The sequence below is a fragment of the Papio anubis genome, chromosome 10 (assembly GCF_008728515.1).
Source record: "Papio anubis isolate 15944 chromosome 10, Panubis1.0, whole genome shotgun sequence".
NCBI classification, from domain to species: Eukaryota; Metazoa; Chordata; class Mammalia; order Primates; family Cercopithecidae; genus Papio; species Papio anubis.
The window spans coordinates 100,199,797-100,226,849 of record NC_044985.1 but is presented as its reverse complement, the minus strand read 5'-3'; the positions used below and the strand labels follow the sequence as shown (position 1 = coordinate 100,226,849).

Sequence of the window (27,053 nt, the reverse complement as noted above, 5' to 3'; positions counted from 1 at the left end):
TCAGTGGGCTCGGTTCTCAGAAGTACTCACCTTTAGGACCGGCATAGCTGCTCGACAGCGGGCAGTCCTACTGTTTTTGAGGAAGTGAGATTCATCCTGAAAAGAAGCAACCACGTAAGTGAACAAGGTCCAATCCTGAGTGGACAGAAATAAGGGCCACTTGAGGCTTGACCCTGGCATGGCAAGTGCAAGGTGGACGCTCCCTTAGCACTTTCTCATTTAAAGAGATGGCTCAGTGGGCCTAGGTCAGGACCCAGGGTTCTGGTGGCAGCTTCTCTACTGCATTCTGAGCAAGCTGCTTCATCTCTTTGGGGACAATTTTCTATCTATAAAGTGGGATTCATGATTCCCTGCTCCACCCACCTCAGAGGCTGCTCAAAGAAACCACTAGAAGGTGGTTTGCTGCTTTGTAAGAGGCACCTCGCACCTGTGGAGCACTAGACCAAGTGCCCCATAGTGGGCCCTGCACTGATGCAAAGCTCTGGGGTGTCCAGCCCCTGCTCTCAGGGGCTCAGGGTGCAGGAAGGATGCCAGACACACTGACAAGCGATCAGGCTATATTATTAGTACTGAGGTGAGTGTAAACAAAACGCTGGGGAAACTGAGAAATGGAAAGAAGATGATGTGATTCCCATCCTCAAGGAACTGCTATGTTTAGAACATGAAGTCTGATTAACCACTCTGCACTGGTGCATAAGAAAATACATATATATATGTTTATACATAGTTTGTTTTTCTTTATTCTTTTTTTTCTTTTTGTTGCATAAGCAAATATACAGTTGATCATATTTTCTAAAGCCAAATGAGTAACTAATACATGAGTATTTGAGTGGAAATTTTCTAGTTTGGTACAGTCAAATTCCTTGCTGTGTGACTGTAAACAACTACCTCTCTGCAGTGCCAGTTTTGCTATTTGTAAAATGGGTACCATAGTTCCTTATGTATTAGGTTCCTGTGAGTCTTAAATGAGCTAACACATGTAAAGTCCTTAGCACAGCCCTGCCACTCAGTAAGCACTCAATGCTATCAGCCTTCCTATAGCTGGGATACCACTGAGATCCCAACTCTGTCCTTAAAGATGATCTATAAGAAATTCCATTTCAGCTATCACGAGCAAATAGGGCCACAAAAGCACAATAGAGGGGAGTGTGAAATAACCCTCAAAATGTTAAGACAAAGTATCTTGTCCAGAAAGCTGGAGTGCTATAGTCATATGCCTTTCTGATGATGAGGCCTCATTACAGTCAAGAAAAAGGTATTTGTGGAGAAAAAACACAGAGAGTACAGAAGATATGGAAGAGAATGGGCCCTTTCAACCAACAGGCAAAAATGTGCCAGTACTGGAACAAATCACAAAGAATGGCTGGAAACCGAAGCCTCTTCTGAGAAGTGTGACACTTCAGAGCCATCACTCTGTTCTTTCCTACAACATTTCTCTGAAAGCAAGAGGACAGAGCTCTTACTTAACTGAAGAACAAACCAACAATGGTGGTAAGTGGCTTGCCAAAAAATCACACGGCAGGTTAAGTGATGGGCCAGAAAGAGAACATGAATTCTGAAGGCAGACGCAACCCAGCTTTAATCAATAACCTCCAACTTGCTAGCTTCGTGCCTATGGGCAAATTTATGTACCCACTCTCATTGCCAGTTTCATCAGCTGTGAAATGGATAATTCACAAGGATAAAAGATAAAGCCTGTTCAGGGACCACTGGGAAAATAGATGATTATATGTCAGCAGCTAACACAAGGCAACAGTCAAGAATTGAAAGCATTATTCTTCCCACACACTCTAGAGCCATCCCCATCATCCTGGAAAACTTCTTATAATGTTTTCATTTCACATGTATGCTGACAGCTGACATCTTTTCTTTTTCTTTTTTCTTTTTTTTTTTTTTGAGATGGAGTCTCGCTCTGTTGCTCAGGCTGGAGTGCAGTGGCCAGATCTCAGCTCACTGCAAGCTCCGCCTCCCGGGTTTATGCCATTCTCCTGCCTCAGCCTCCCGAGTAGCTGGGACTACAGGCGCCCACCACCTTGCCCAGCTAGTTTTTTGTATTTTTTAGTAGAGATGGGGTTTCACCGTGTTAGCCAGGATGGTCTCGATCTCCTGACCTCGTGATCCGCCCGTCTTGGCCTCCCAAAGTGCTGGGATTACAAGCTTGAGCCACCGCGCCCAGCAATGCTGACATCTTTTCCAAGCCACACTTGAATTTGTGCCAAACCAGAAATGACTCCCCCAAAGACTCATTACCTCTATCATTTTGCAAAACTATCAATGCTCAAGTTTGCTTATGCTAAGAATACAGTGTGGTTCTCATGTCCAAAACATAATAATAGATCCCCTGAGGTCAGTAACGGTATCTTCTCCTTCCTTTCTCTAAGCTCCCACAATATTTGTGTGAGCTATGTAAATACACTGAGTACTGACAGAGATGGCTGGGTACCAAATCTGTCTAGAGATCCTTAGGAAGTATGTAAGGAGTTAAAAGTCGGAAAGCCTGTGTGTAATTGAAAGATACGTTGTCAAATCTGGAAGCGGGTCCAGTAAGACCTTCTTTAAAAAACAATTAGAGGCCAGGTGAGGTGGCTCACGCCTGTAATCCCAGTACCTTGGGAGGCCAAGGTGGGTGGATCACCTGAGGTCAGGAGTTCGAGACTAGCTTGGCCAACATGGTGAAATCCTGTCTGTACTAAAAATACAAAAATTAGCTGGGCGTGGTGGCGGGTGCCTAAAATCCCAGCCACTCGGGGAGCTGAGGCAGGAGAATTGCTTAAACCCAGGAGGCGGAGGTTGCAGTGAGCTGAGATCGTGACACTGCACTCCAGCCTGGGTGACAAGAGTAAAACTCTGTCTCCAAAAAAAAAAAAACAAAAAGCCCCCAAAAAACAATTAGAGTAAAAAGTGCTTTTGTGGGGTGGGGGTGTATCTTCACATTGGCTGGAAGAAAACTCAATTGTTTGAGTAAGATGGCACCAGATGTGGGCACACCCCCTTGCCGTCTAGGTTGTAGTCCCCAGAGCCCCAGGTGGCCTGGGGTTCACATCATGGCCTCCATCCATGACTCATGCTGGGAAAGAGATGAGCTAGAAATCCCCAGCAAAGACTAATTAAATCACAATTTCAAAAAAAGCTCCCTACGAGATTCTAGTATGCAGCCAGAGTTGAGAATGGCTATTTGAAGGGAATGAATTTCCAGTTCCTCACAAAATAAAGACAGTGATTTCTATTCTTCTAGAAACTAAATGGGGCTCAAGGAGATTATAGACATGAAAGTTCTCAGAGCTTTTACAAAGAAAGTTTCCAGAGAGATGAAGTACTTAAAGACTTTGCCAAGTTTCTTACAATGATGACAACTTTAAAAGGGGTTTTTAGCTGTTTTTCCAACTTGCTAAGAAGGTCAAAGCTGACAATGTTGATCAGGCCAGCTGTCAGGCGGTCCTTCCCAGTCACCACGACGTTGATGCAGTCTGGGCTCAGAGACGGTAGCCAGCGAAGGAAGGCCTGTGGATGACAGGAGGGAATAAAGCTACAATGAACACCCAGCACAGCAGCTGTTGGTTGTGACAGCAGCAGTCTCATGGCCATGAACAGCCATCACCTCTACCTTCCTCTCACCCACCCGCACCCCTTCACTTGCCACTGACAGGACACTCCTTGTTTTGTTTTTTTTTTAAGAGTTGGGGGAGCTGGGCGTGGTCGCTCATGCCTGTAGTCCCAGCACCTGGGGAGGCCGAGGAGGGCGGATCACCTGAGATCAGGAGTTTGAGACCAGTCTGACCAACATGGAGAAACCCTGTCTCTACTAAAAATACAAAATTAGCTGGGCATGGTGGTGCATGCCTGTAATCCCAGCTACTTGGGAGGCTGAGGCAGGAGAATCGCTTGAACCTGGGAGGCGGAGGTTGTGGTGAGCCGAGATCGCACCATTGCACTCCAGCCTGGGCAACAAGAGCGAAAATTCGGGTCTCAAAAGAGTTGTGTTGGTCTCACTTTGTTGCCCAGGCTGGAGTACAGTGGCACCATCACAGCTTACTGCAGCCTCAAACTCCTAGGTTCAAGTGATCCTCCTGCCTCAGCCTCCCAAGTTGCTGGGACTACAGGTGCACACCACCATGATTGGCTAATTTCTTTCTTTCTTCTTTTTTTTAAAGAGATGGGTCTCAGTATGTTGCTCAGACTGGTCTTGAACTAGTGGCCTCAAGCGTCCTCCTGCCTCAGCTTCCCAAGTTGCTGAGACTACAGCCGTGAACCACCATGCCTGGCTATCTCCCTGCCTGTCAGCAGTCACTTCATGGTGTCTGGGTTTCATCTCTAAGATCTCTAACTAGATGGTAAGTTTCTGCAGGGAAAGAATACGACTCTTTTTAAGAGGAATTTTATGAAGGACTTAGCAGAGCCTGGTATACTGAAGGCAAATCATAAACGTTTATTGATGATGATGAAACTATTTATGTCAATATTCCTACAAATCCACCTTCTCTCTCTGGCAATCTGAGCATCTCTAGCCAAACCCACCCAGGCATCTGGGTGCTCACCTGCACCACCTGGGCTGACATTGTTCGATACAAGGAGGGCTGGCCTTTTCTCTAACCTCAGGCTGGTCACCATCTGGCTGACTCTTCCTAGAATTTCTGAGGGTGCTGTGGGAACCTAACACACACAAAATATGTACTGAAGATTACTTTCTACAGGCACTGGCAGAATTCATATCACAAGACTTGGGAGGCCAAGACAGAAGGATCACTGACCTCAAAAGTTCAAGACCAGCCTGGGCAACATAATGAGACTCTGTCTCATTAAAAAAAAAAATTAAAAATTAAAATTAAAAAAAAGAATTCAGATCACTGAGACAGAAAAAAAACGAGGTGCACATTTTTTAGTTTTTCTTTTTTTTGTTTTGTTTTTTTTGCCATCTCTTCGGTCAGAACGTCTGGGCCTTGGGCTGACCGGCAGCAGGAGGAGCTGCCTCCTCTGCACGAGAGGCTCATGGAGGCCTCAGGAAGAAGCCCCAGGCTGACGTCAGTGGCATAAAGTTAGAAAAAGCTGTGGACGATAGACTAGGTCTTCCTTCTTCACTAAGTTTGTTCACGGACTTTTTATTCATTTCACAAAACCAACCACTGATTCCTGGATTTACAGTAGAAAAAGCTCAAGGGTGAGTGATACAGTGTTCTTGCCAGGCTCTGCATCCATAAAGTTACCGGGCAGACGGTGAACATCCCACTCACTGCCCGCTCGACAGAGTGCAAAATCCCTGAGTTGGGCAGTCAGGAGATGCCACAAGACCCGGCAGGGCTCCTCATTAACAGGAAGCACGGAGCTTAACCTCTGAGATTCCGTTTTCTCGTCTATAAATAGGGTTACTATCTATTGTACCCACCGCACAGGACTGTCACAGGATTGAGGAAAACATAGGAGGTAAAAATATTTTAAAAATTAAGTGTGGGCCGGGCACAGTGGCTCACGCCTATAATCCCAGCACTTTGGGAGGCCAAGACAGGTGGATCACTTGAACCCAGGAGTTCGGGAACCAGCCTGGGCAACATGGCAAAACCTCATCTTTACAAAAAGTACAAAAACTAGCCAGTCTCATAATCCAGTTTCAAAATAAATAAAAATTTAAAAAAACAATAAACGAGAAAAATAAAGAAAACTAAGTGTGGTACAGATGAAAAGTATTATGAGCAGGGCACAGAGGTCCCAGAAGTGCCTGCTGACAGATGAACACAAGTCTCTAAGCCGGTTTCTCCTCGGCTTTCTTCCCTCAAGGTGTAACCTGATTCTAATCCAGAAAACCCCCAGCCTGCCCTCAGGTGGCATCTCATCTCTCTTCCTGCCTTTGCCTTTACTTGAGACAGGATCCTTAAAGATCCCTAGGCCCTGTCCGCAAACCATTATTTTATGACTCTAACACTGAAGAAAACCTTCTCTGTGAAAACTGCAATTTGAAGAGCATTAACCTGCTCCCAAGTGAAGCGCACGGAGGATGGCACCACCACCAGGAGAGGCCACTCCTTCCGGTAAAAGGCTGCGATGCAGATGGCTTGGATGGTCTTCCCCAGGCCCATGTCGTCAGCGAGCAGCAGGCGGCCTCCTTTGGCTATGGCAAAACTGAAGGCAGACAAGGTGAGGACGGCATGTTTCCCGGGGCACGAGTTCATCTGCCCTCACGTCCGGTGGGTCAGCACTGCCGGGTGAAGGCCACCGCACTGGCCAGCCCAGGCCCAGCCCACCACCAGACTTGCTCCCCAGAAGGGAAGGAGCATGGGCCAAATAGGGAACAGAATAAAAAAGAGAGAGAGAGAGAGAAAGTCTAAAAAGGAAAAATGTGGAATGTGGTCGAAAGGTAGGGAGAAGATCTGGAAGATGATTAGGTCGTGGAGGCCAAGGAAGGAAGTTTCCAGGGAGGAGTCACCTCAGCCCACTGTAGGCAGGACCCAGGGGACGTATGTGGAGGAGGGCGATGGGAGTCCAGGACTAGCACTGAGGAGGGCATGCTTACTCACTCCAGAGTCTGCCTTGAAAGGAAGGAAAGGGTCAGGCGCGGTGGCTCAGGCCTGTAATCCCAGCACTTTGAGAGGCCGAGGTGGGCGGATCACCTGAGGCCAGGAGTTTAACACCAGCCTGACCAACATGGTGAAACGCCATCTCTACAGGCACATGCCTGTAATCCCAGCTACTCGGGAGGCTGGGACATGAGAATCGCTTGAACCTGGGAGGCAGAGATTGCAGTGAGCCAAGATTGCACCATTGTACTCCAGCCTGGACAACAAAAGCGAAACTCCATCTCAAAAAAAAAAAAAAAAAGAAAGGAAGGAAGGAAAGAAGGGCTGGTGGGTGAAAAGAAGGCTTTCTGAAGATCAGAGAGCATTCAGTATGCATAAAGGCAGAGAAAGGGGCTGGCAAAGACAGAAGATGCTGGTAACGAGAAGAGAGGTAGAGAAAAGGATCGGAGGAAGGGTGCTTGGCCAAAAGCGAGCACCGACCTCAGCATCGAGTTTTTCATTATGGCAGCCTCCAGGACCCTAAAGCCCGTAAGTGCAGCATCCCTTGCTAATAGTTTATGAATAAAGGTGTATTCCACTATTTCGGAGCCAGACTGGCTGGGGTTGGAGTCCCAATTCCATCACTCAGCAGCTGTATACCTTCATGCCCATGATTTAACCTCCCTATACCTCAGCCCCCTCAGCAGTAAGAAGGGAGTAATAACAGTACCTATCTCATGAAGCTGTGGGAGGGTTAATAAAGCTAATACTGAAAACAGTGCTTGGAAACATCATAAGCGTTAAGGAAGTGCTTCTATCATAACTACTATTCCACAAAAAGAAAAAGAATCAAAACACAAACAGTAAAAATGACTTGCTCGTGTCGCATGATGAAACAGTGAAAAGCTAAAAGGATCCCAAGTGCCAGATGTCTGGTCCTCTGTGCCAAATACTAGTCTTCTTTCATCTAATCTCTGAAAAGGAGATCATTTGCTCAGAATCCTGATAATAAGCCGCTGGGATAGCTCTTTCTCTTTCCTTCTCACACAGTGAAAACAGAGAATGTCACCTCTTCTAATCAGCAGCTAGCAGGGCTGACAAGAAGTCTAGGCTACACTTGCCCTTTCTGAATTGCCTGGAAACACCGTTTCCAAAGATGGAAAACTGGGCAGCAAATCCCCAGGCAGCCCGAGGCCAGTAGAGTGTGGAGACAACAGGCATCACGGCATGGCACCCTTCTGTTCTCCCTGCAGCCTGAGCGGGCCCCTGCCTGGGAGAGGAGGCAGCCCTTCCCAAAGCCCTGCTTTGGCGGCCTCACCCTCCACTGGGGAGGAACGGAGCCGAGCGGTGGGCTGCCTCACCTCTCCAGAACAGGCACAGCCTCCTCCCTGTACACCCACCTCTATGAAATCTTCTGGACCATTTCTGGGATCAACCCACAACACAGACAGATGGGGGGAGGGCAGGTGTGAAAAGATGTATTTTCTACCTCACTTTCTGATTTACAAAATTGGTGGCCAGCGAGGACAGGCAGTACCTAAGCAACGGAATCCATGGAGAGCCCCACGCCCTTTGAGCGTCTTTTGTTTCAGCCTCCTCATCTTTACCATCTATAATTTCCAGAAGTTTGGTCTATCCACATCCTTAGAGCAGAATGGACCCCCTGAATTTCACATTCTTTCTCTCCTTTTTCCCCTGCCTAGAGGGAGCCCAACTAAGGAACAAAGTGGCCAAAAAGTGACAACAAAGACAGAAAAAGCCTGGATAACAGAGGAACAATAACATAATTAAATGTCATCCTCCACAGGATAGTTGAATATAATAGAAAAAATTTTCTGGAGTCCTGTTTACAATTTATGTTTTTAAAATTTGAATTGTAGTATTTATATTATTACTATTTTTATGATTTATTGAATAGAGACATTGATTTTTTTATGTTATGTCTATAAGGCAACATGATTGTAACTACAAATATGCAAAATTAAACACATGCCAAAATTGAAAAAAAAAAAGAAATAGAAAAAAATGCCATACTCAGAAATTAATCAATCAGAAAACACAGATTTAAGCCCCAGTTCCACTTTTGGCAGCTGAATAACTTTAGGCAACTGACTGTCTTTCTGAGCCTCAACTCATTCACCTGCTGAAGAGGCTGACTTGGATATTAGAAGATGCTGACATTTCTAAGAGATTTTGCTTTATAAATTAAAGGGTGTTTTCAATTGTAGTTCTTGCATTAAAGACAACAAAACACGGAATTGACAGCCCTCCTCCTCCAATGCCAAGCCCCCACCTCTTCAGAGTATGAAAGTTAAAATCTGAGTTTATTTAGAAAATTCTGAAGAAAGATTACAAGTACTGTTAGCAGCTTTAGAGCCACAGAGGGAGAAACAGATCTGCCCTGGGGCGCCTCACACACAGAGCCTCTCTCATGGATAATGGGGTAACGGGTAAGACCAGCACCCACCACGTGGGCCCAAGGATGGCTAACAGTGCCACGAAGAACTTGGATGCTGAAGGCAGGGGCTGCCCAGGGGGTGGGGCTGGGCAACCTCTACTGCAGCTTTAATAAAGAGCCTAGAGGAAGAAAGATGAAAGGAAAAAACCACCCTGAGCCCGGTTAAAACAAGGCCCAAAGGACATCTCACCAGCTGAAGGATTGGAATGGCAATGCCAGAGGACGTTTTGCAGAGTGTGCTATTTAAGAGAGATGGAAGGAAAGGAAGAAAAGAATTAGGGGGAAGGGCTGGGCCAGGTAATGTAATAAAGTGCATTGTGCCCAAACAGCACACCGAGACCCAAATCCTGCCAGAGACGGTAGCCAAGCTTTCACCAAAATACCACAATCAGGCTTCAAGCAGGCAGGCTGTCGCGGTGTGTCAGTGCCATTGATGATTTAGGTTCCTTCCCTTGCACAGGGCTCTATGTCCAACTACACTGTCTAATAACAGCTTCTTATTTCTAGACAGACTATCAAGACTTCCTCTTTCTTCTCCTTGAACTCCCAAATTTTTAAGAGAAGTCTATTTCAAATCTGGCATTTTGCTTCTCCCAAGTAACTCTGGAAAAAAAGGAAAGATCAAGATGTAGGTTTACCTTTTTTCTTCCTCTAATAAGAGCACCTTGACTTTCTTTTGGAGAACTGCTACCTCCCACTTTCAATCCAAGTAATTTAGCTGGGCAGGTCTTACCCTCTGGTTCTAGGGATGGGCCTATCACCAAGTCTAATCAACAAGACCTCAAGCCTCCAAGGCCACAATGACTGGCTCCAACGTTGGTACCAGACTTAAGCCATTGCAGTGTTAGCCCAATTAGGAAAAAGGTGCTTCTGTGTGTTGCTAAGCTGAGAATGCAAGCTGGAAGCCCCTGGCTGCCCGAGCTGCCACACTTGAGGAGCACCTGCTTGGGAACAGAGCAAACAAACAGAAAGCAGATCTGAGAGAGGACAGCAGCCTGATGAGATCTTTAAAGATGCTGGATTTTCTCTTACAGGCACTGAGAAATCTCTTTCCTTAAGCTAGTTTGAATTGGGTTTCTGCATACCTGTAATTCCGAGTCTTGATTAACCCATGGAATTTGAAATCAATGGTTACAATAAGGCTTTGGTAACAGCACACCTGGCTGTTTAATGCCTACACTCTTCTAAATTTTCATCTATCCGTGGAAAATAAAAGTTCATAAAACAGGAAGCATCTGAATGTGGTCTGTGGTGAGTAGTGAAATTCGAGCAAGAGAGGAAGAGAGAGGAAGCTCAAGAACCTACTTGACTCCAGCTCTCTGAAAGGGCATCAGATTAGACACGAGCTTGGGGTCCACTTCAGAAAGGTCTGCCTCTGGGACATCTGGCGTGAGACTAAGAGATGTCTTCTTGAGCTGAGAAGCAAACGCCAGGGTGAGAGTCGTGGGCAGAGGATCCAGCTGAACTTGTGGGAGGCAGCGCACCTTTGCAACTGGAAAGAAGAACAGAAGCATATGAGCTGGAGTGTTCATGCCCAAAAGATTTGGAGAAAGAGAAGCTTTGGGATATAAATATTTCCTTCCAGTGATGCTGGTCCTAGGTCCCTATATAATGGGTGGAGAAATCTCTCCTAGTCAGGATCATTAACCCAAATGGGAAAAATAAATTACTTGGAATCTACATGGAAATGAAAGCAAATGAATTGCACTGACCTTGCTTTCTGAAAGAATGCAGTCTCACCTGATTTTAAACTTCAAAAACGAGGAAAAAAAAAAAAAAACCTTTATTCAACAGAGAAACAGAAAAAGAATAAACCAGAGAGATTAAAAAAACACATAATTCTTGAGAGAAGGAGGCTGAATTACAAATTAAAAATGCATAGAAAAAAATGACGGACCTAGAGACCTCTGGCAGTGGAATTACCGTTAAATCACTAACCACAGCCTGCTGTCCTGCGGGCTGTCACTTTCAGGATGTTCTTCCCTTTTATCATTTTCCTTTGAAAAATCTAATCAGAAGAGTAGTCATTATTTACAGATCGTCAATTGCTCTTTATCCTTTACCCTTTCAAGGGCACCCTGGGAGTGAGAGTGACCCACCAAGAGGCTAATTGTCCTCCGGTATCCAGTAAAGGAAACTACAAAGAGAAACTGGGTATTATTTTACTTCTATCCAATCTTATTTGGAATTCTAAGGCTGGTTCTCTAGTTCACATGGTCATGTGTGATCGTGTTTTCTTAATACCCTCACAACCGATTCCAAAAGTCTTTTGCCACAACCATCAATCGGTTACCACCGTAAATGCTGATGTGAACGTGCAGGGCTGAGCCATCTACTGCTACCTCCAACTGCTTTGTATTTCAATGTATTTAAGTCCATTTCTCTCCTCCACTAAATATAAGTACCAGTTATTTCTGGAAACAGTTTCCACGAAAAGAATCACCATGAGAGGAAATTAGGTAAGGTTGAAGGCTTTAATACAGAATAGACTGTCCATATTGATGCACAAATACATTTTATACCTCCAAATTAAATCTTAGCATGCTGATTTCTGCACACTTCAGGAGGCTGAGCACTCCATGTGCTTTCAGAAAAACCATTTTCATTTTAATTCTAGTGATCTTCAGAACTCAAATACCTGATGAAAGTTACGAAAGGGCTGATGAACTGGCTGATAGAAAATGCAGTGCTCTGTAGGCATTATGTTCCTTCAGCCATTTAAGAGGAATAAAACCAACATCTACTCTGTCTCCTACCAACTACCGTTTCCAAAATCCGATGCTGCTAGTTCAGCCATCTCGGTGTTTCTGAGAAAGCCACCATTCCCTGACAACAACTGTCTCTACTGTCCTTTCCCTGGTACTGGGAGATGACAGACGTGCTGTCTGGCTTCGTGAGTCATCTAGAAGTCATTTCTGTAAAATAGCTCTTTGGCAGAATGCTACTAGCCACATAGCAGAGATGCTAATGTTTTCAAATAGCAGCTGACAAGACAAGACTGTTGAGAACCCTTCTGGACTGACAGCAAGGGGAAAACAAAAGGCCTTATGCCAATTTCACTGGGGGCAAAAGGCCTGAGTCACTTAGAAAAGAGGGAGGAGGAAAGCTTAGATTCTCCTTACTAGAGAAAATAACTCCCACTGCTTCACCCATGAGCATGCACGTACGCAGGTCTTATTGTCATTTCTTCATTAGTTTCCTAGGCACACGTTCACTAGCTCAGGGTCAACCATCTAATTTCACTCATGAGGAAGGAGAGCATGGGGTGAGGAGAGAGGTGGGCATTCCCCAGGTTCACAGTACTGGCAAAGAAATTGGAACTAAATTGGAACTGGGCTCTATTCTCACCGCTTTCCCTCCCCAGCTTCTTAGTATAGCTAGCTTCTAAATTTTATAATGGGTCATGTTACAAAGGCAGATGGCAATTCTAGTCTTATTTCTGTCACTGACTTTACTGTGACCTTGCAATGCTCCCAGTAAGAAAAGCCACTGTTTCCTTTCTCTGGGCCCAACCTTCTCTCAGTCTACGAAATAGGAAGATCAGTCTTATCTTCCGTGAGACACTGTCGTGATGAGATAGCAGGTAAAAACTCTAAATCTAGAATCTTCACTCAGGATCCATGAAATCATTTTCATCAAGTGCAAAATCTTATTTGTGGCCATTATGTGCATTTCTTTTCTGGGTGAAGAATCCATTATTTTCATCAGGTATTTCAAGGAGTGTGTTGTCTGCAAAAGATCAGGAACCACTCTACAATGCTATGTGAGTCACAAGTCATGGTTTTTCAACACTACATTTATCTACTAATGCTGTAAGTGTCCTGCTTTTTGTTGTTCCGTAAGTCAAGACTTTATAGCTAACATATTTGTGTTTCCTGGTTTAAAGACAAAGGCGAGAAGGAAAGAACTCACTCCTATTTCTCATCAACAATTCAGCTTTTGCAGCCAGGCATGGTGGCTCAGGCCTGTAATCCCACCACTTTGGGAGGCCAAGGTGGGAGGATCACTTGAGGCCGGGAGTTCAAGACCAGCCTGGCCAACATGGCGAATCTCCATCTCTACTAAAAATACAAAAATTAGCCAAGCATGCGGATATGCACCTACAATTCCAGCTGATAACAGCAGGAGGCAGACAACTTCATAGGCAGACAGGGGTGGGTCCACAGTGAAACCCAACCTTCAAGTTGAAGACAGACTAAAACCTGAAAACCGGGCTGCCAGTTCTAGGTGGAGTCCACAACCCAGAGTGAGAACTTCCTTAGTGCCTTTTAGCCAACTGAATGGTGCTTTTTCCAGGCCTGCCCATGGACGAATCAGCAAACATGCCCCCATTCTGAGCCCATAAAAACCCTGGACTCAGCCACACGTTGGGATTACCCACTTTGGGTCCCCTTTCCACTGAAAGCTGTTCTGTTGATCAATAAAACCCTTCTCTGCCTTGCTCACTCTCCAGTTGTTCATGTAACCTCATTCTTCTTGGATGCAGGGCAAGAATCTGGGACCCGCTAAATGGCAGGTGAGAAAAGGGCTATAACACGTTCCTAGTCTGCTCGCCAAGCTGCAGGCAGTGATGTGCTCCTGTTTGCCAGACCACAGGAGTGAAGAGCGGCAACCTTTCTGGGGGCCCACACCTTGGGACTCCCTAAGCCAGAGCTGTAACATGCTGTAACACCCCCTTGGGGCTCCACGGGTGCTGGTATCTTTAAGTTTTTGGGCGCCAGCATATTCCCATCATCCAGATGCTGGTGCCCAAGGCAGAAGCAGCTTGTGGTATGCCTAGTCCAGCTGCAGCCTCACATGGAGCTAGTACCCGTGCCACAGTTTGGAGCTGCCCGCTCCGGTGCAGCAACTGGTGCACCTGGCTGTGTGCCATGGCCAGACCATACACTCACTTGCTCACACACCCTCCACTGCTCCATGCCTAGCTTGCCCTCAGTGAGTGTGGAATCTGGACTAGTAGCGTGAGCTGAGCGGGCAGAGCAAGCCCAGCGGCAAGCCCAGCTGGCAAAGTGGCACCAAAAGGATTCTGTGTAACAGCTACTTGGGAGGCTGAGGCACAACAATCGCTTGAGCCTGGGAGGCAGAGGTTGCAGTGAGTTGAAACTGTGCCACTGCACTCCAGCCTGGGTGACAGTGAGACGCTGTCTCAAAAAGAAAAAAAATTCAGCTTTTGCCAAATAATTCCCTCTAAATCACAAGTTCCAAATAGTAGCAGCCAGAGAGTCTCAAGATCAACACGAGCCATCCTTTCTGCTTCAGCCAGCACTTATTAAGTTATCATCTCATATTCAAACCTAATTGTGCAGTTCATAGCAAGTTTTGCTCAAGGAACCAAAGGCTCTTCCTTTATATTTAATTCCTATGTCAGGAGAGCAGATAGAGATTAAAGACCACCTCTTTTTTTTTACTAAAGGGACAATGGGACCCAAAATGTTTAATTATTTACCCAGTGTCACACAGTAAGTCACATAAAAAGGAGACAAAAGGAAGGAACCCAGTTTTTCCCTCACATTGAAGCCCTAGCCTGCCAGGCAAGATGGCCAATGACTCAGAGCTCCCAGGGTTGGTTCGTGTCTGTCCTGGCCTGATTGGTACCCACAGATGACTCCTTCCTTGGTTTAGGAGGCCCAGTAGGCCGTCAGGATTGGGAGTAAAGTAGAGGAACATAAGCTATGCTAGCTGCAAACCCAATGCAGAATTGTTACAGCCAGATAGATCAGGGACTAGTATTCTGGTACAGTCTGAGATATGACCATATTTCCTTTTTCCAGGCATATTAGAATTTATTGCCCTATCTAAGCAAAACACAGAGAAGAAAAATGATAAGCCCAAACTGGCTTCTTCTTCTTGCACTTATGCTGTCTGTACACATACCCCTTGCCTTGGTCAGTCTGTAAAGTGCTTGTTACAATGCAGAAGTCCCTGGCCTTGACTTCTGCCTCAGACAGAACTCTATTAGGAAGTCCATTCCTAGTGAGACTCTCCTATCTCTCTTGATCATCCCATCCAGTTTTAGAAGTACACTGAGAGCCTATTCTCAGAAGTAATCTATGGTCACTTCCACCTAAGCTAAGCAATCCTAGCTCACTTCTAATTCCTAAAGTCTATGTACCCATGCTTCTAGCACTTCCATGACAGCAGGAAGGTTTCCCAGGCCTGGGAAATTTCACTACTGCCACCTCACCCTTATGGCAAAAGAGGCCTGGCATTTGTCTGGGCTGTCATAAAGCCACCGTCTCAGTGGATGTGGACAAGGCTGCATCCTCACCGTTACTTACCCTGTACTCAAGCATCCCACCAGAGCAAACGAAGGAGAAGATTCTTCGAAAATACATCAAATTTAAGGTGAATTATTAAAGCTTAACAAAGCATGATATAAAACAAGTAAGGAAGGCTTCTCACTTAGTTTACTGTGCTCTTCCAAGAGAAAGCTCCACTTCCTGGTCTTGACATCTGCAATGACAAGAAATAAATAAGCAAATAAGACACCCTGTCCTCCTGCTACGTGGCTTCATAAACTTCCATTAAGCTTAAAGACAATGTGGCAGCTGGTCCTGTACCTAGCACTGTGGATAGAGAAGTTAGGAGAGTACTTTCCCTGGAGGCTTCCCCAATATACTGGGAGGAAAGAGAGGCAGAGATGCTGGCAACACTGGGTTGTAAGGGTTGTGACAAAAGGTGCCACAGGATACACAGCTGGGGAGGGTCTAGCAGGTCAGAAATGCCCTGAGTGACAGGGGTGATAACTGTAGCTCACACCTAAGCAGCATTCATGTTCAGCCCGGCACTGTGCCAACACTCAGTGGCACCATCTCATCTACCCTCCCAAGTGGGCTGTTGTTAACTCCATTTTACACATGGGAAAGAAGCTGCATGTGGTCAGAGTGGTCAAACTGCCGAAGTTTCCATTTCAGCTCTGCCTCTTGCTAGCTATGTCACCTTGGGCAATTCACTGTAACACCTCTCCCTCAGTTTCCATATCTGAAAAATAAAGATACCACAGCCCCTACCTCACTGCTTACTGTGAGGATTATGTGAAATTAAAGTAAAATGCTTATAAAAGTATGACTGGAAAACAATGAGCACCCTAAAAATCCAGTTATTATGAATTATTGTTAGTGTGATTATTACATCATCTGCTAATTAGCATAGTGTAGTATAAATTATACACATTATCAACTAAAAAGGTGAGCATCTTTCTACCCAATGGTGGCTCATTATTTAAATAGAGGAATTTCTCTACTAATCTATCTTTTGAAAAATCAAGGACGCTTGGTCTCGGTAAATGCTATCTGGGCAGCGAAAGTTCATTCTTCACTGTATGGTTCCTTCAAAAGCAAGGTGGTCAGACAGAGGCATCTTGGACACAGTGAGTCAGTTTCAGGAAAAAGCAAGGTCGTCCAGGTACAACCTGATGGAAGGAACAAAGCAGACAGACTAATCTTAAATGCAGAACTAGAAGAGGAAGGCCCTTCCTGACAACTTGATTCTCACAGTGGCACAGCAGCAATCAGGAAACGTTGTGAACAACAGCTGAGGCAAAGGAACCAATCATGGTTTTTGGACATCCGGGTGTGAGCAGTATCAGTATCAATACTTTCATGGTACCCACTCCCAGAATGCAGACCATGTCAGGAGTGTGATCTCACAGGCCGGTGACAGACACACATCACTGTATTTGCCTTTTTTTATCTTTTATTGAGATTGTAGCCCAGGCTGGAGTGCAGTGGTACGATCTTGGTTCACTGCAACCTCTGCGTCCCAGACTCAAGCGATTCTCCCGCCTCAGCCTCCCAAGTAGCTGGGATTACAGGCTGGAACCACCATGCCTGGCTAGTTTTTGTATTTTTAGTAGGCAGGGTTTCACCATGTTGGCCAGGCTGGTCTCAAACTCCTGTGACCTCAGGTGATCTACCCACCTCGGCCTCCCAAACTGCTGGGATTACAGGCCATTGCACCCGGCCTGTATTTGCCTTTTACGGGCCACCCCAAGCAGAAGCCAAACATCCAAGGGGGCAGGAAAGGCAAAGGATCTAGGCTGTTGTGGAGCAGCTCATTTCACGACCTGTCTGGGCCTTGCACAACTCCCCTATACCCCGCTCACCAGCCTGCCCTCATCAGTCCAAACTCCATCCATCTAAGGATGATGACGTAGCAACCAGCATGAGCCTCCCCCGGAAGGAACCAAAATCCTCATGAAAACTCTTGTTGAGCAAGCAATTCTAGAGGCTTCTTCCAGGACGATGCTTGAATGTGAGGTCTCAAAGGCATGAGGTTTTAAGTATTTAAGTTCTACCTGATTAAGAACAAGATTAAACCAATTCAAGAATGGGAAAACACCGATCCATAAAAACTACATCGTTTTTAAAAAACAATGTGGCCCAAGCTAAGAATGACACCCAGGAGTCCAGAATCTATAGCTGCTTCTCCTCTATTCTGATGGGGCAGCTTTTGAAGAACCTCACAAAAAGATAAAGCAAAACGACCAGGCGTGGTGGCTCACGCCTGTGATTAATCCCAGCACTTTGGGAGGCCAAGGCGGGCGGAGAAGTTCGAGATCAGCCTGGCCAACATGGTGAAACTCCGCCTCTACTAAAAATACAAAAATTAGCCCAGTGTGGTGGCAGGTGCCTGTAGTCCCTGCTACTCAGGAGGCTGAGGCAGGAAAATCACTTGAACCCAGGAGGCAGAGGTTGCAATGAGCCAAGATTGTGCCACTGCACTCCAGCCTGGGCAACCGAGTGAAACTCTGTCTCAAAAATAAATAAAATACAGCAAAACTATTCTGCCTTGGCCAGTAGATTTCAAGACTGGCTTATAATTAGGCTCATCTGAAGATTATAAAAAAAAATGAAACAAACAAACAAAACAGCAATGTCCAAGCCCCACCTCAGACAAAATAAATCAACTTATCTGGATAAGAACTAGGCATCGGTGTTTCTGAAGTGGCCCCGTGATGCTGACGGGCAGGCCGAGAGGAGAACTATCAGCATTTTCAAACTATGGCACCATCACCAGCAGCAGCACCAGCTCAGAGAACTTGTGAGAAACGCAAATTTTTGGCTCCATGCTCAAGTTCCAGAATCAGAAACTCTGGTAGTGGGGCCCAGCGATCTGCGTTTTAACAACCCCTGCAGGCGGTTCCCTGCATGCTCAAGTTTGAAAACCACGAAGTTTGCATATGGAAAAGCATTTATTTTTATGGCAACCACCTGTTTTTTTGCTCTGCAAAGGCCAAAATAAAAACAGATGGGTTTTAAATGGCTGAAGCAGGAATTTACCTGCTTCCACCAAGAAGGCATTGACCAGGGGGAAATTATGGGTCTTCTCTTTGGAAGGCCTTAATGACAAAACAGCCGCCACTGTATGTTTACCATCTGGAATAATTAACGTGTCATCTTTCTATAGGAAGAGGAGCAGAACGGGAAGGCTTTCCCAAGAAAGTAAATTTTGAATATTCAAGGTAGAGAAAAACACCCTATGTTGAGATCACAGACCATACTACACATTCGGGGAATCAGACAAAGACCAATTACTTGCCGTATCTTCTGGAATCCATCTGTTTAAAAAGTGCAATCAGGTCCTGTGAATATCCGATGTCTGCCTCGAAGTAGGCCCTGGATATGAGCATGCATCGCCCTTTGACAAAGGAAAGCGATGGAGCTGATGGAAGGCCAGCCTGTCCCTCACTGCTGGTGGAGGGTGACTCGCTGCTGCCATAGGCCCATTCCAGAGGCTGCAGGTTGACCGTGGGGAGGCTCTGGGCTGCTTTCACTGCCAAAGAAGAAGAATCGAACAGAAGTGATAAAGCAGAGGGCTATGATGTGGCTTTGAAACACAGGCAAGGGAAGAGGGAGAAAGTGGGGAAGGCACATGGTCAAGAGGCACTAGGTTTGGCAGGAAGGCAAGAAAAGGCACTGTTAGATTAGGAAGGCTTGAAAGTGTTTTCTAGTTGGGGCTTTGGGAATTTCAATATTTGTTGAATGTAACTTTCCATCTCCTTAAGTTTTTCTTTTTTTTTTTTTTTTGAGACAGGGTCTTGCTCTGTCACCCAGGCTGGAGTGCAGTGCCATGATCAGGGCTTACTGCAGCCTCAACCTCCCTGGCTCAAACCATCCTCCACCTCAGACTCCCCAGTAGCTGGGACCACAGGCGTGCACCACCACATGGGGTTAACTTTCGTACTTTTTGTCGAGACAGGGCTTCGCTATGTTGCCCAGGCTGGTATCAAACCCCTAAGCTCAAGCCATCTACCCGCCTGAGCCTTCCGAAGTGCTGGTATTACAGGCGTGAGGCACCGTACCTGGCCTCCCTACATTTTTCAAATCAAAAAATTTAAAATTCAGAAATTAACAAGGGGAAGAGGAAGCTTACCAGGATGAATAAACTTATTAGATAATTTCTGGCACTGTGTTAGAGAAGCCACTGAGGTCAGCACACCACAAATCACCCAGTTAAGCCCACTCCTAGGTCGCTACTCTGTCTACTGCTCAGAGAAGAAAGGAGTGAGGACCAGGATCACCAGGTCACAAACACACAATTCTAAACATTATTTCATCTACTACAGATGCATTTTTATAATTAACAAATTCAACTGTATAACACTAAGCTGTCAACAGACACACACTGAAGTGAAAGGCAAAAACCCTGAGTAAAGAAATATAAAAAGAGCTTATGCTTTGAAAAAGTACTAAGACCACAAAAGAAGAGGATAGAGATGTAGCCAATTCAAAACAGGAGGAAGAAGACTTACAAACATTTGAAGAAATGTTCACTTTCACAAATAATCAGAAAAATAAGAGACTTTTTTACTTATCAAACTTGTCAAAATTACTTATCAAAATTGATGAGAAACAATTAGACAACCATATTGCTAGTTGGGAATAAAACCTTCTGGAAAACAATTTGGCAACTATAGCAAGAGCTCTAAGAATAATGATTCAACTTCTGGGAATCTATCCCAACTACCAATTGAAAATACAGACCAAAACTTAGGTACGAAGGTGTTCCTCTCCAGCTTTAAAACTGGAAAAACAGGCAGCAAATTAAAATCAAGCAGGAAAAAAAAAAAACACACACAATTTAAGCAATGTACGACACATTCATAAGACAGAATGTTATATAGCTATTAAAATTTATTTTGTACTAAAAATTTTGGAAAAGACAAAAGTAATTCAACAACACGAAACCATTTTGTGAAGGCCAAAATGGCCCATTATGATAATGGACACATTTTCATCACTTAGAATTAACCGTTAACATTCAGTAAAATAAATATGCTTTATGCTGGAGCATTAAATTAAAAGGGCAAAATAAAAAGTATATGCATATATAAAACTTGATATTTTAATGCATAGAAAAAAGGCTGGAGGATATGAAACCAAAATGTTAATAATGGTTAGTTGAGTGGGGAGATTACAGGGGATAGTTTTTCTTCTTCACAGTCAAAATATGTTCTACAGTGAGTATGTGGTAGGGTTAATGAAGCAAAATCCAGAGATACACCTAAAGCAAAATGACAGAAAGACTGATACAGAGACAATTTTATATGTTATACTGATAAAAAGCCAATCACGACACACGATCATGAACCTATCTGAAACTTAGAAATACAAGGAGAAATTCACAAATCCATAATTATGGCAAGAAATTTCAAGCAGGCAAAAGGCCAAGTGTGTAACACATTGGTAAAGATATAGAGGAGTCAAACAATCAGAAAAATTCATCTAAAAGCTATATGGAAATTTTTTTTTTCTCTTCTGTAAGCTTCATTGAGAAGTATATAGGCAGAATTTTGTACTCAATAAACATGGTTTTCAAAACATGTGAGCATTACACAAAGCAATGGTAGTCAGGCACAGTGGCTCACACCTATAATCCCAGCACTTTTGGAGGCTGAGGCAGGTGGATCACCTGAGGTCAGGGGTTCAAGAGCAGCCTGGCCAACATGGAGGAAGCCCCATCTCTACTAAAAATACAAAAAATAGCCAGGTGTGGTGGTATATGCCTGAAATCCCAGCTACTCAAGAGGCTGAGGCAGGAGAATCACTTGAACCCAGAAGGCAGAAGTTGCAGGGAGTCAAGACTGCGCCACTGCACTCCAGCCTGGGTGACAGAGTGAGACTCTGTCTCAAAAGAAAAAAAAAAGTAATGATATCAGACAAAAAACCTAAATGAATCTGCAAAAGCAGGAGTCATCTAAGCCACCAGGCACCGTGATCACAACAAGCGTAAAAGACAAAACAAACAACCGCAATAGGGAAACCACTGGTTTAAAATCACCAGCAAGGAGAATACCAGGCGTCAAAATCTGCAATCTTTATCCAGAGCCTTGGGTCTCCCCCTTCCAACACCAAACAAATGGATTAAAAAATGAGCCCTCTCTAGACGGAGCTAGCAGCAAGCAGTGTTACAGATTGAACTGTGTCCCTCCGAAATTCATGTTAAACACATAGCACAGGACCTCAGAATGTGATTGTATATGGAGACAGGGCCTTTAAAGATTAATAAGGTAAATGAGGTCACCAAGGTGGGCAACAGTCCAATGAATGGTGTTCTTCTAAGAAAAGGGAGAGACGCTAGGGATTTGCACACACAAAGGAAAATCCACACAAGGACACAGAGAGGAGGCAGCCGCCGCAGGGCATGGAGAGAGGCCTCTGAAGAAACCAACCCTACCAATCTTAGGCTTCCAGCCTCCAGGACTGTGAAAAAACAAACTTCTACTGTTTAAGCCACCCAGTCAGTGGTACTTTGTCACGGCAGCCCTCGCAAACGAACACGCTAGCAGCTACCAAAGAGATATCGCCTAATGTACACATTTCAAGAGGCCAAGGAGAAAACCAGGAAATTCTACAGGGAGCTGTCCCATCACTGGCCCAAACCACCCTCCCCACAAACTGTACTGGTGCCTCCAGATCATCCTACCTCATGCCCCAAATCTGCAAATCGGCCTAAGCATACATCCTTATCTTTTCCCTTCTTAAGCTGGGGGGAGGAAGAGAGGGTGTAGAAATGGCAGGTCGGGGAGAAGAGTAGAATAAATGGAAGATGAAAACACACATGGCTGACGCTTTAACACACGTGTGCAGGCTCCATGCGCCAGGATCAAGTGACAAAAACTTCAGTGTATGATAGTTTTCTCAGAAGACAGAGGGACGTAACCAGGTACTGACTATGACCAGACACTGCATTAGAACTTGCCTGGCCAATGCCCCTTCCTTGCATTTTTGAGTAGTTCGCTGCACAGAGAGTACTCTGAGGATCTGTGCTGTTTGCTGAACTGTTACCTTCCTGGGAGCAGGGGCTGGCAGGCTGCCTGAGCTGCCTGTCACTGCTGGGGCCAGCATAGTCTGGTGGGAACATGTAGTCTGAAGTCACACTGTCTGGGTTTGAATCCCAGTTGTACAACTTATTGGCTATGTGACCCTGTGTTACTGACTCATCCTCCCTGGGCCTCAGTTTTGCCATCTGTAAAAGTTATTATAAGGAATAAAAGTTAGCTTAAGAGACTTAGAATTGCCTAATGCATAGCAAGCATCATTTACTGCTAGCTTTTGTTAATATTACCAATGGCCTTCACCCACAGAGCTGCTTCATTAGGCTAGACATAGTGGGAAGGAGTGTGGGGTGGTGCCCTGAAAGCTTTCACCACCTGTAAAGCCATGCATACCATAAGCTAGACTACATGTGATACTCTAAAGATTTTCAGCGCCAGGGTCGCCCTCCATGAGGGACAGCCATGTGCCTACTTACTCAGGGCACTATAGTCATTCATGCTGAAGTTCCACGTCTTGGTGTCAGGATCTGAAACAAAACAGAGAGCTGATGACTGTGGTTACAATTTGTACTTGGGCACTCAACACAAGCTTGTCTTCTAAATGAATCAATGAATGCACGCCAAGTTCAAAACAGCTGACCAGCAAGCCTCCACTGATCTATAAAAATCTCTGTAGAGGACAAACAGTAAATATAGATAATTCTTTTATTCCATGTAGTGGAATCCAACTCAGGCCCTGGGAAGTTATGAACTTCACCTAAGTGGACTGAGGGCAGAGTTAGGACTAGAATCCAAGTTCTCCAGGTCATAGTGTGGTCAGGAAAAGCAGTATGAGGAGCAATGGCTCCGGGCTGTAATTGAGCTGGTCACATCCTGACGCTGCCTTTCCAGACCAATGAAACTGGGCCTGTCACTTACTCTTGCTGAGCCAGTTCCATCGCCTTAAAAACTGAAATTACATCTACTTATTTCAAAAAAACTGCTGTTCAGCTTAAGTGCTACAATGCATATAAAGCACCTGGCAGAGGAAGCGTCTTCTCAGTAACATTCAACCATTCTCCAGATGGCCATGTGACAACCATCAAGTTTGGCAGCTGTTTGAGGGAATGACTATTATGAAGGGAAACACAAGCTAAAATTGAAAAATTTTTAACAACTGGATGGACAGAATGTGCCAATGCACTCTCTTAATATTTATGAGAAACTGTTAGATTAAAAGAGACTCCAAAAATAAGAAAAAAAAAAACACCAAACACCTGAAGAACAAAGACATTACCATATCTCTTGCTGGGCAGGCTCTTAAACACTGCAATGAGTTCCGCATTGTACCCAATTAACACCTGGAAACGATCGCCGTTCCTTATGCACTTTCCCTTCTGAGAGATCACTCCTTTTTCGACTGAGGACCCTGACTTCTGTTGGAGTCTTCCTTCTGTCCCTGAGCTCGAATGGATATAAGAAATGTTCTGCCCCGAGGTGGAGGCTTTTGCTGTCTCGGCCTCTAACTTAGCATCCCTGGGAGGCTGTCCAGAGGAACGAGCTGGTGTCTCTTGGGAATTCTTTGCTTTGGCCAAAGGCTCATGAGTTGGGTGAGCAAAGGGTGTGAACCTGATCTCAGGTGAAGCCTCGGCATGACCTTGACCTAACTCATAACTCAAGAGCTGCTGTTTAGGGACCTCTGGAGGACTTTGTGCCAAGGGAGGAGAGATTCCAGCGAGAGCCATTTGACTTCGTGGGCTGTGGCCTGGGCAGGCAGCAGGCATTTCTTCTGGCTTTTTCCATATTCCCTTTGCTTGAAAACTGTGGGAATCATGAGGTCTTTGGTCAGCATTAGATGAGCTACTGAGATTCTGTTGCTTGAAAATTACACCATGGCTCACTGGCTTACAAGACTCCCTTGGGAAATTTTGGGATGGGCCTTGCTTGGCCTGGGATAGGTTGCCAGCAATGGAGGTGCCCGAGCTAGTCCTCTGATGCTGTTCTGCCAATAACTTCTCGGCTCTACGGGCCAGAGCCTTTTGTCGATTCTCTTCAATCTTTTTCCTCTGCTCCTCTGTAAGAGGCAAGGACATTTTCACAGAGAAATGCTTATGCAGGAATGTCAATCTTTAATTGGAAAAATTGGCAAAAGCTGTGGAAGAAAGTAAGCAGAATTAAATGAACATTACATGTATTAATTGCCATGCTCCAACCATGATTTTAACAAGCTTTTGTCCGGGAAAATGCATAATGCGCACAACTAAAGGATATATTAAAGTTTCTTTTATAATTGCACACACACTGAAATAGTAGGTAGCATATGATAAAATAAAGATCCTGATCAAAAAGCAAAAAGCAGGCCAGGTATGGTGGCTCATGCCTGTAATCCCAGCACTTTGGGAAGCTGAGGCAGGCAGATCACTTGAGGTCAGGAGTTTGAGACCAGCCTGGCCAACATGGTGAAACCCTGTCTCTACTAAAAATACAAAATTAGCCAGGCGTGGTGGTGCATGCCTGTAATCCCAGCTACTTGGGAAGCTGAGGCAGGAGAATTGCTTGATCCTGGGAGGCAGAGGTTGCAGTGAGCCAAGATCATGACACCGCACTCCAGCCTGGATGACAAGAGCAAAATTCTCAAAAAAAAAAAAAAAAAGCAAAAAGCAAATCCAAAGCTAAAAAGGCATTTCAGAGGCAATATTTCTTTCCTTCCCATGGCTCAGCCCAGGTGAGTTATCAGAACCTAACAAAGTTATGCAGTGCAACTTAAATCCATCAGGATAATGAGAAAGGTCACATTTTTAACCAGAAAGCGTAATAGATTAGACTGAAATAGACCAACCAACCACATACCATGGCGTGACACTTGCTAAAATAGTCTCTTTCCAACCTAGAAGAAGGAAAAAAAGCATTAGCCTCCCATAGACTGCACACTAAATTCTCCCCTCACATTCACCCCTTTTTATCATTCCTGGCACATCAGTCAGTCTGCCTGTGGCTCAGTGCAAGCCACAGCAGCTGGCCTTAGTACCTGATTTCCAAAACACAACACATGGGACAACTGACTAACTCTCCTGGGAAAATAAGGGGCAGAAAAAAAATTATGTGTTTACTGTGCAAATTAAGATGCTACGTAAAGATGTAAACAAAAAAAGAATAAAATTAATCTGTAATCTTAACAGCCATCAATAACCAGAGTTGAAATTAATAATTTAGAGTATATAGTTCGGATTTTTTTTTCATCCATAACCATATGGCACATACTTAGGAGACATAATTTATTATAAAGTAGTAACATTGTAAACATTCCATATTGCATCATGATTATTTTTTTCCGTGAAATTACCCGGAATATTTATTTTCCTATGAGCTGAGACATTTTTACAGTATTTTAGAAGCAGGGGGCAGGACACCAATTTGTCTGGCTTGGTTCAGACTAAATAGCCTGCATCTAATGTAATGCTGTGTAATGGTTAGAATGACAATGTAGGGGTACTCCAGTAGCACTGCTTAGGCCTCTGGGCAGCTATAGGGTTCAAAGGCTTCCTTCCCTGCTGGGGCTCCCTTTGGCCAGAACCCAACCCCTCTCCCCACTCCCCCACCACGAAGTATCTATCCCCAGAGAACTTCCACCTTCTTCAACCATTAGCAGTTAGGAAGGGGTGAAGAGGTTAGGGAAAGGTTTTGGAGGTGCACAGCAGAAGCCCTCAGTCTCGCTGGGTAACACACTACTGCCTAAGTTTCCAACCAGGGATCTCCTGCACCTCCAAACTCCCCAAATCCCAGGCCTGGTGAGCTGTCTCCATTAACCAGGGAGATGAGGCCATAAGACCCACTGATCAGCCCCAAACCATAAATCCATCCCGCCACATGGGCGCCCCTCTTCCTCTCTAGGCAGGGACCTCTACCTCCCCGGCATTTCGGGGCGCGCCTCACCCGGCCTCAAGGTAAGCGGGCGCCACGCCCCACTCCCACCCCTACGATCTCCACTTGGATTCACCCTTCCCACTGGCCCACTTCCTCCTCCAGGCTGGCATTGGTCTCGTCCGCCTCCGCCGCCTTCCTGCCAGTCTACCACTTTCTCACCCAGGGAGGCCCAGAACGCGAGCCGCATTAGCCCCCGGCCCTGACCCCAGGCGCGACTCCAGAGCCTTCCGAGAGGGGCCAGTCTTCCGAGTGGACGGTTAGGCCCTGGGTATTCAAGCGCTGCGAGTTCACCCGCCTTATTGTAGCGGCCAGGTCTGAAGGGCTCGGCTACTGCTGAACTACACTTCCCAGCAGGCAACGCGGCCTCAGTTTCGCGTCCAAAAGTAAGACGAGAACGCGAGCGGGGCTGCAGGGTCTTCTGGGACTTGTAGTTCGGGACGGGAGCCTGGCGAGAAACGGGAGCTGCAACGTCACGGGCGGCGAGAAAGTGGTGCACCCTGGAAGTTGTAGTTCTCCAGAGGTTTAGCCAAACGCCAGGTCCTGAAAGCCTGGGACATTGAGGTTCCCAAATCCGGAGTCTCGTGTCTCCAGAGGGCATCCCAGACAGCCATACTAACTTGGCAGCTCTTAATAAAAAGTATCTCCCCGGGGCATCCATTCCTGGTGTTGCTACACTTGCAATTTAAGCCCTACCCGCTGCGCCCGCCTGCCATCGTCGTCATCATTGCAGTCATCAGTCACTGCGTTTAGCATAAATATGAGTCACCTCATTTAACCGCACAACACCCTATGGAACACATTCTTGTCCCCATTTTACAGAGGGGGAAATTGAGACAGCTAGTTGATAATATTTCTCAAGGCTTTATTAAGCTAGCTTGTGATTCTGATTCCATAGTCTCTCCTCTTGAGAGAAGATGAGTCATGAGAC

General features: G+C 45.4%; 1 protein-coding gene across 4 annotated transcripts in view; it reads right to left on the bottom strand.

Moving 5' to 3' along the window:
• SMARCAL1 (SWI/SNF related, matrix associated, actin dependent regulator of chromatin, subfamily a like 1) overlaps nt 1-26,509 on the bottom strand; it is a 66,205-nt gene extending 39,696 nt beyond the window's left edge. The window contains exons 1-10 of one of the 4 annotated variants that reach the window (XM_021923966.2): nt 26,285-26,509; nt 25,052-25,088; nt 23,499-24,353; nt 22,699-22,749; nt 18,484-18,717; nt 15,346-15,396; nt 10,249-10,435; nt 5,961-6,111; nt 3,343-3,501; nt 31-96 (exon numbers count right to left, since the gene is read on the bottom strand). In XM_021923966.2, the coding sequence (XP_021779658.2) occupies nt 31-96; nt 3,343-3,501; nt 5,961-6,111; nt 10,249-10,435; nt 15,346-15,396; nt 18,484-18,717; nt 22,699-22,749; nt 23,499-24,294 (1,695 nt within the window). In that variant the 5' untranslated portion in view covers nt 24,295-24,353; nt 25,052-25,088; nt 26,285-26,509. Of the gene's footprint in view, nt 1-30; nt 97-3,342; nt 3,502-5,960; nt 6,112-10,248; nt 10,436-15,345; nt 15,397-18,483; nt 18,718-22,698; nt 22,750-23,498; nt 24,354-25,051; nt 25,089-26,198 lie in introns of all 4 variants that reach the window. The other 3 variants (XM_031651498.1, XM_031651499.1, XM_031651500.1) reach the window with 3 other exon arrangements.
• Nucleotides 26,510-27,053: the final 544 nt, after the last annotated feature.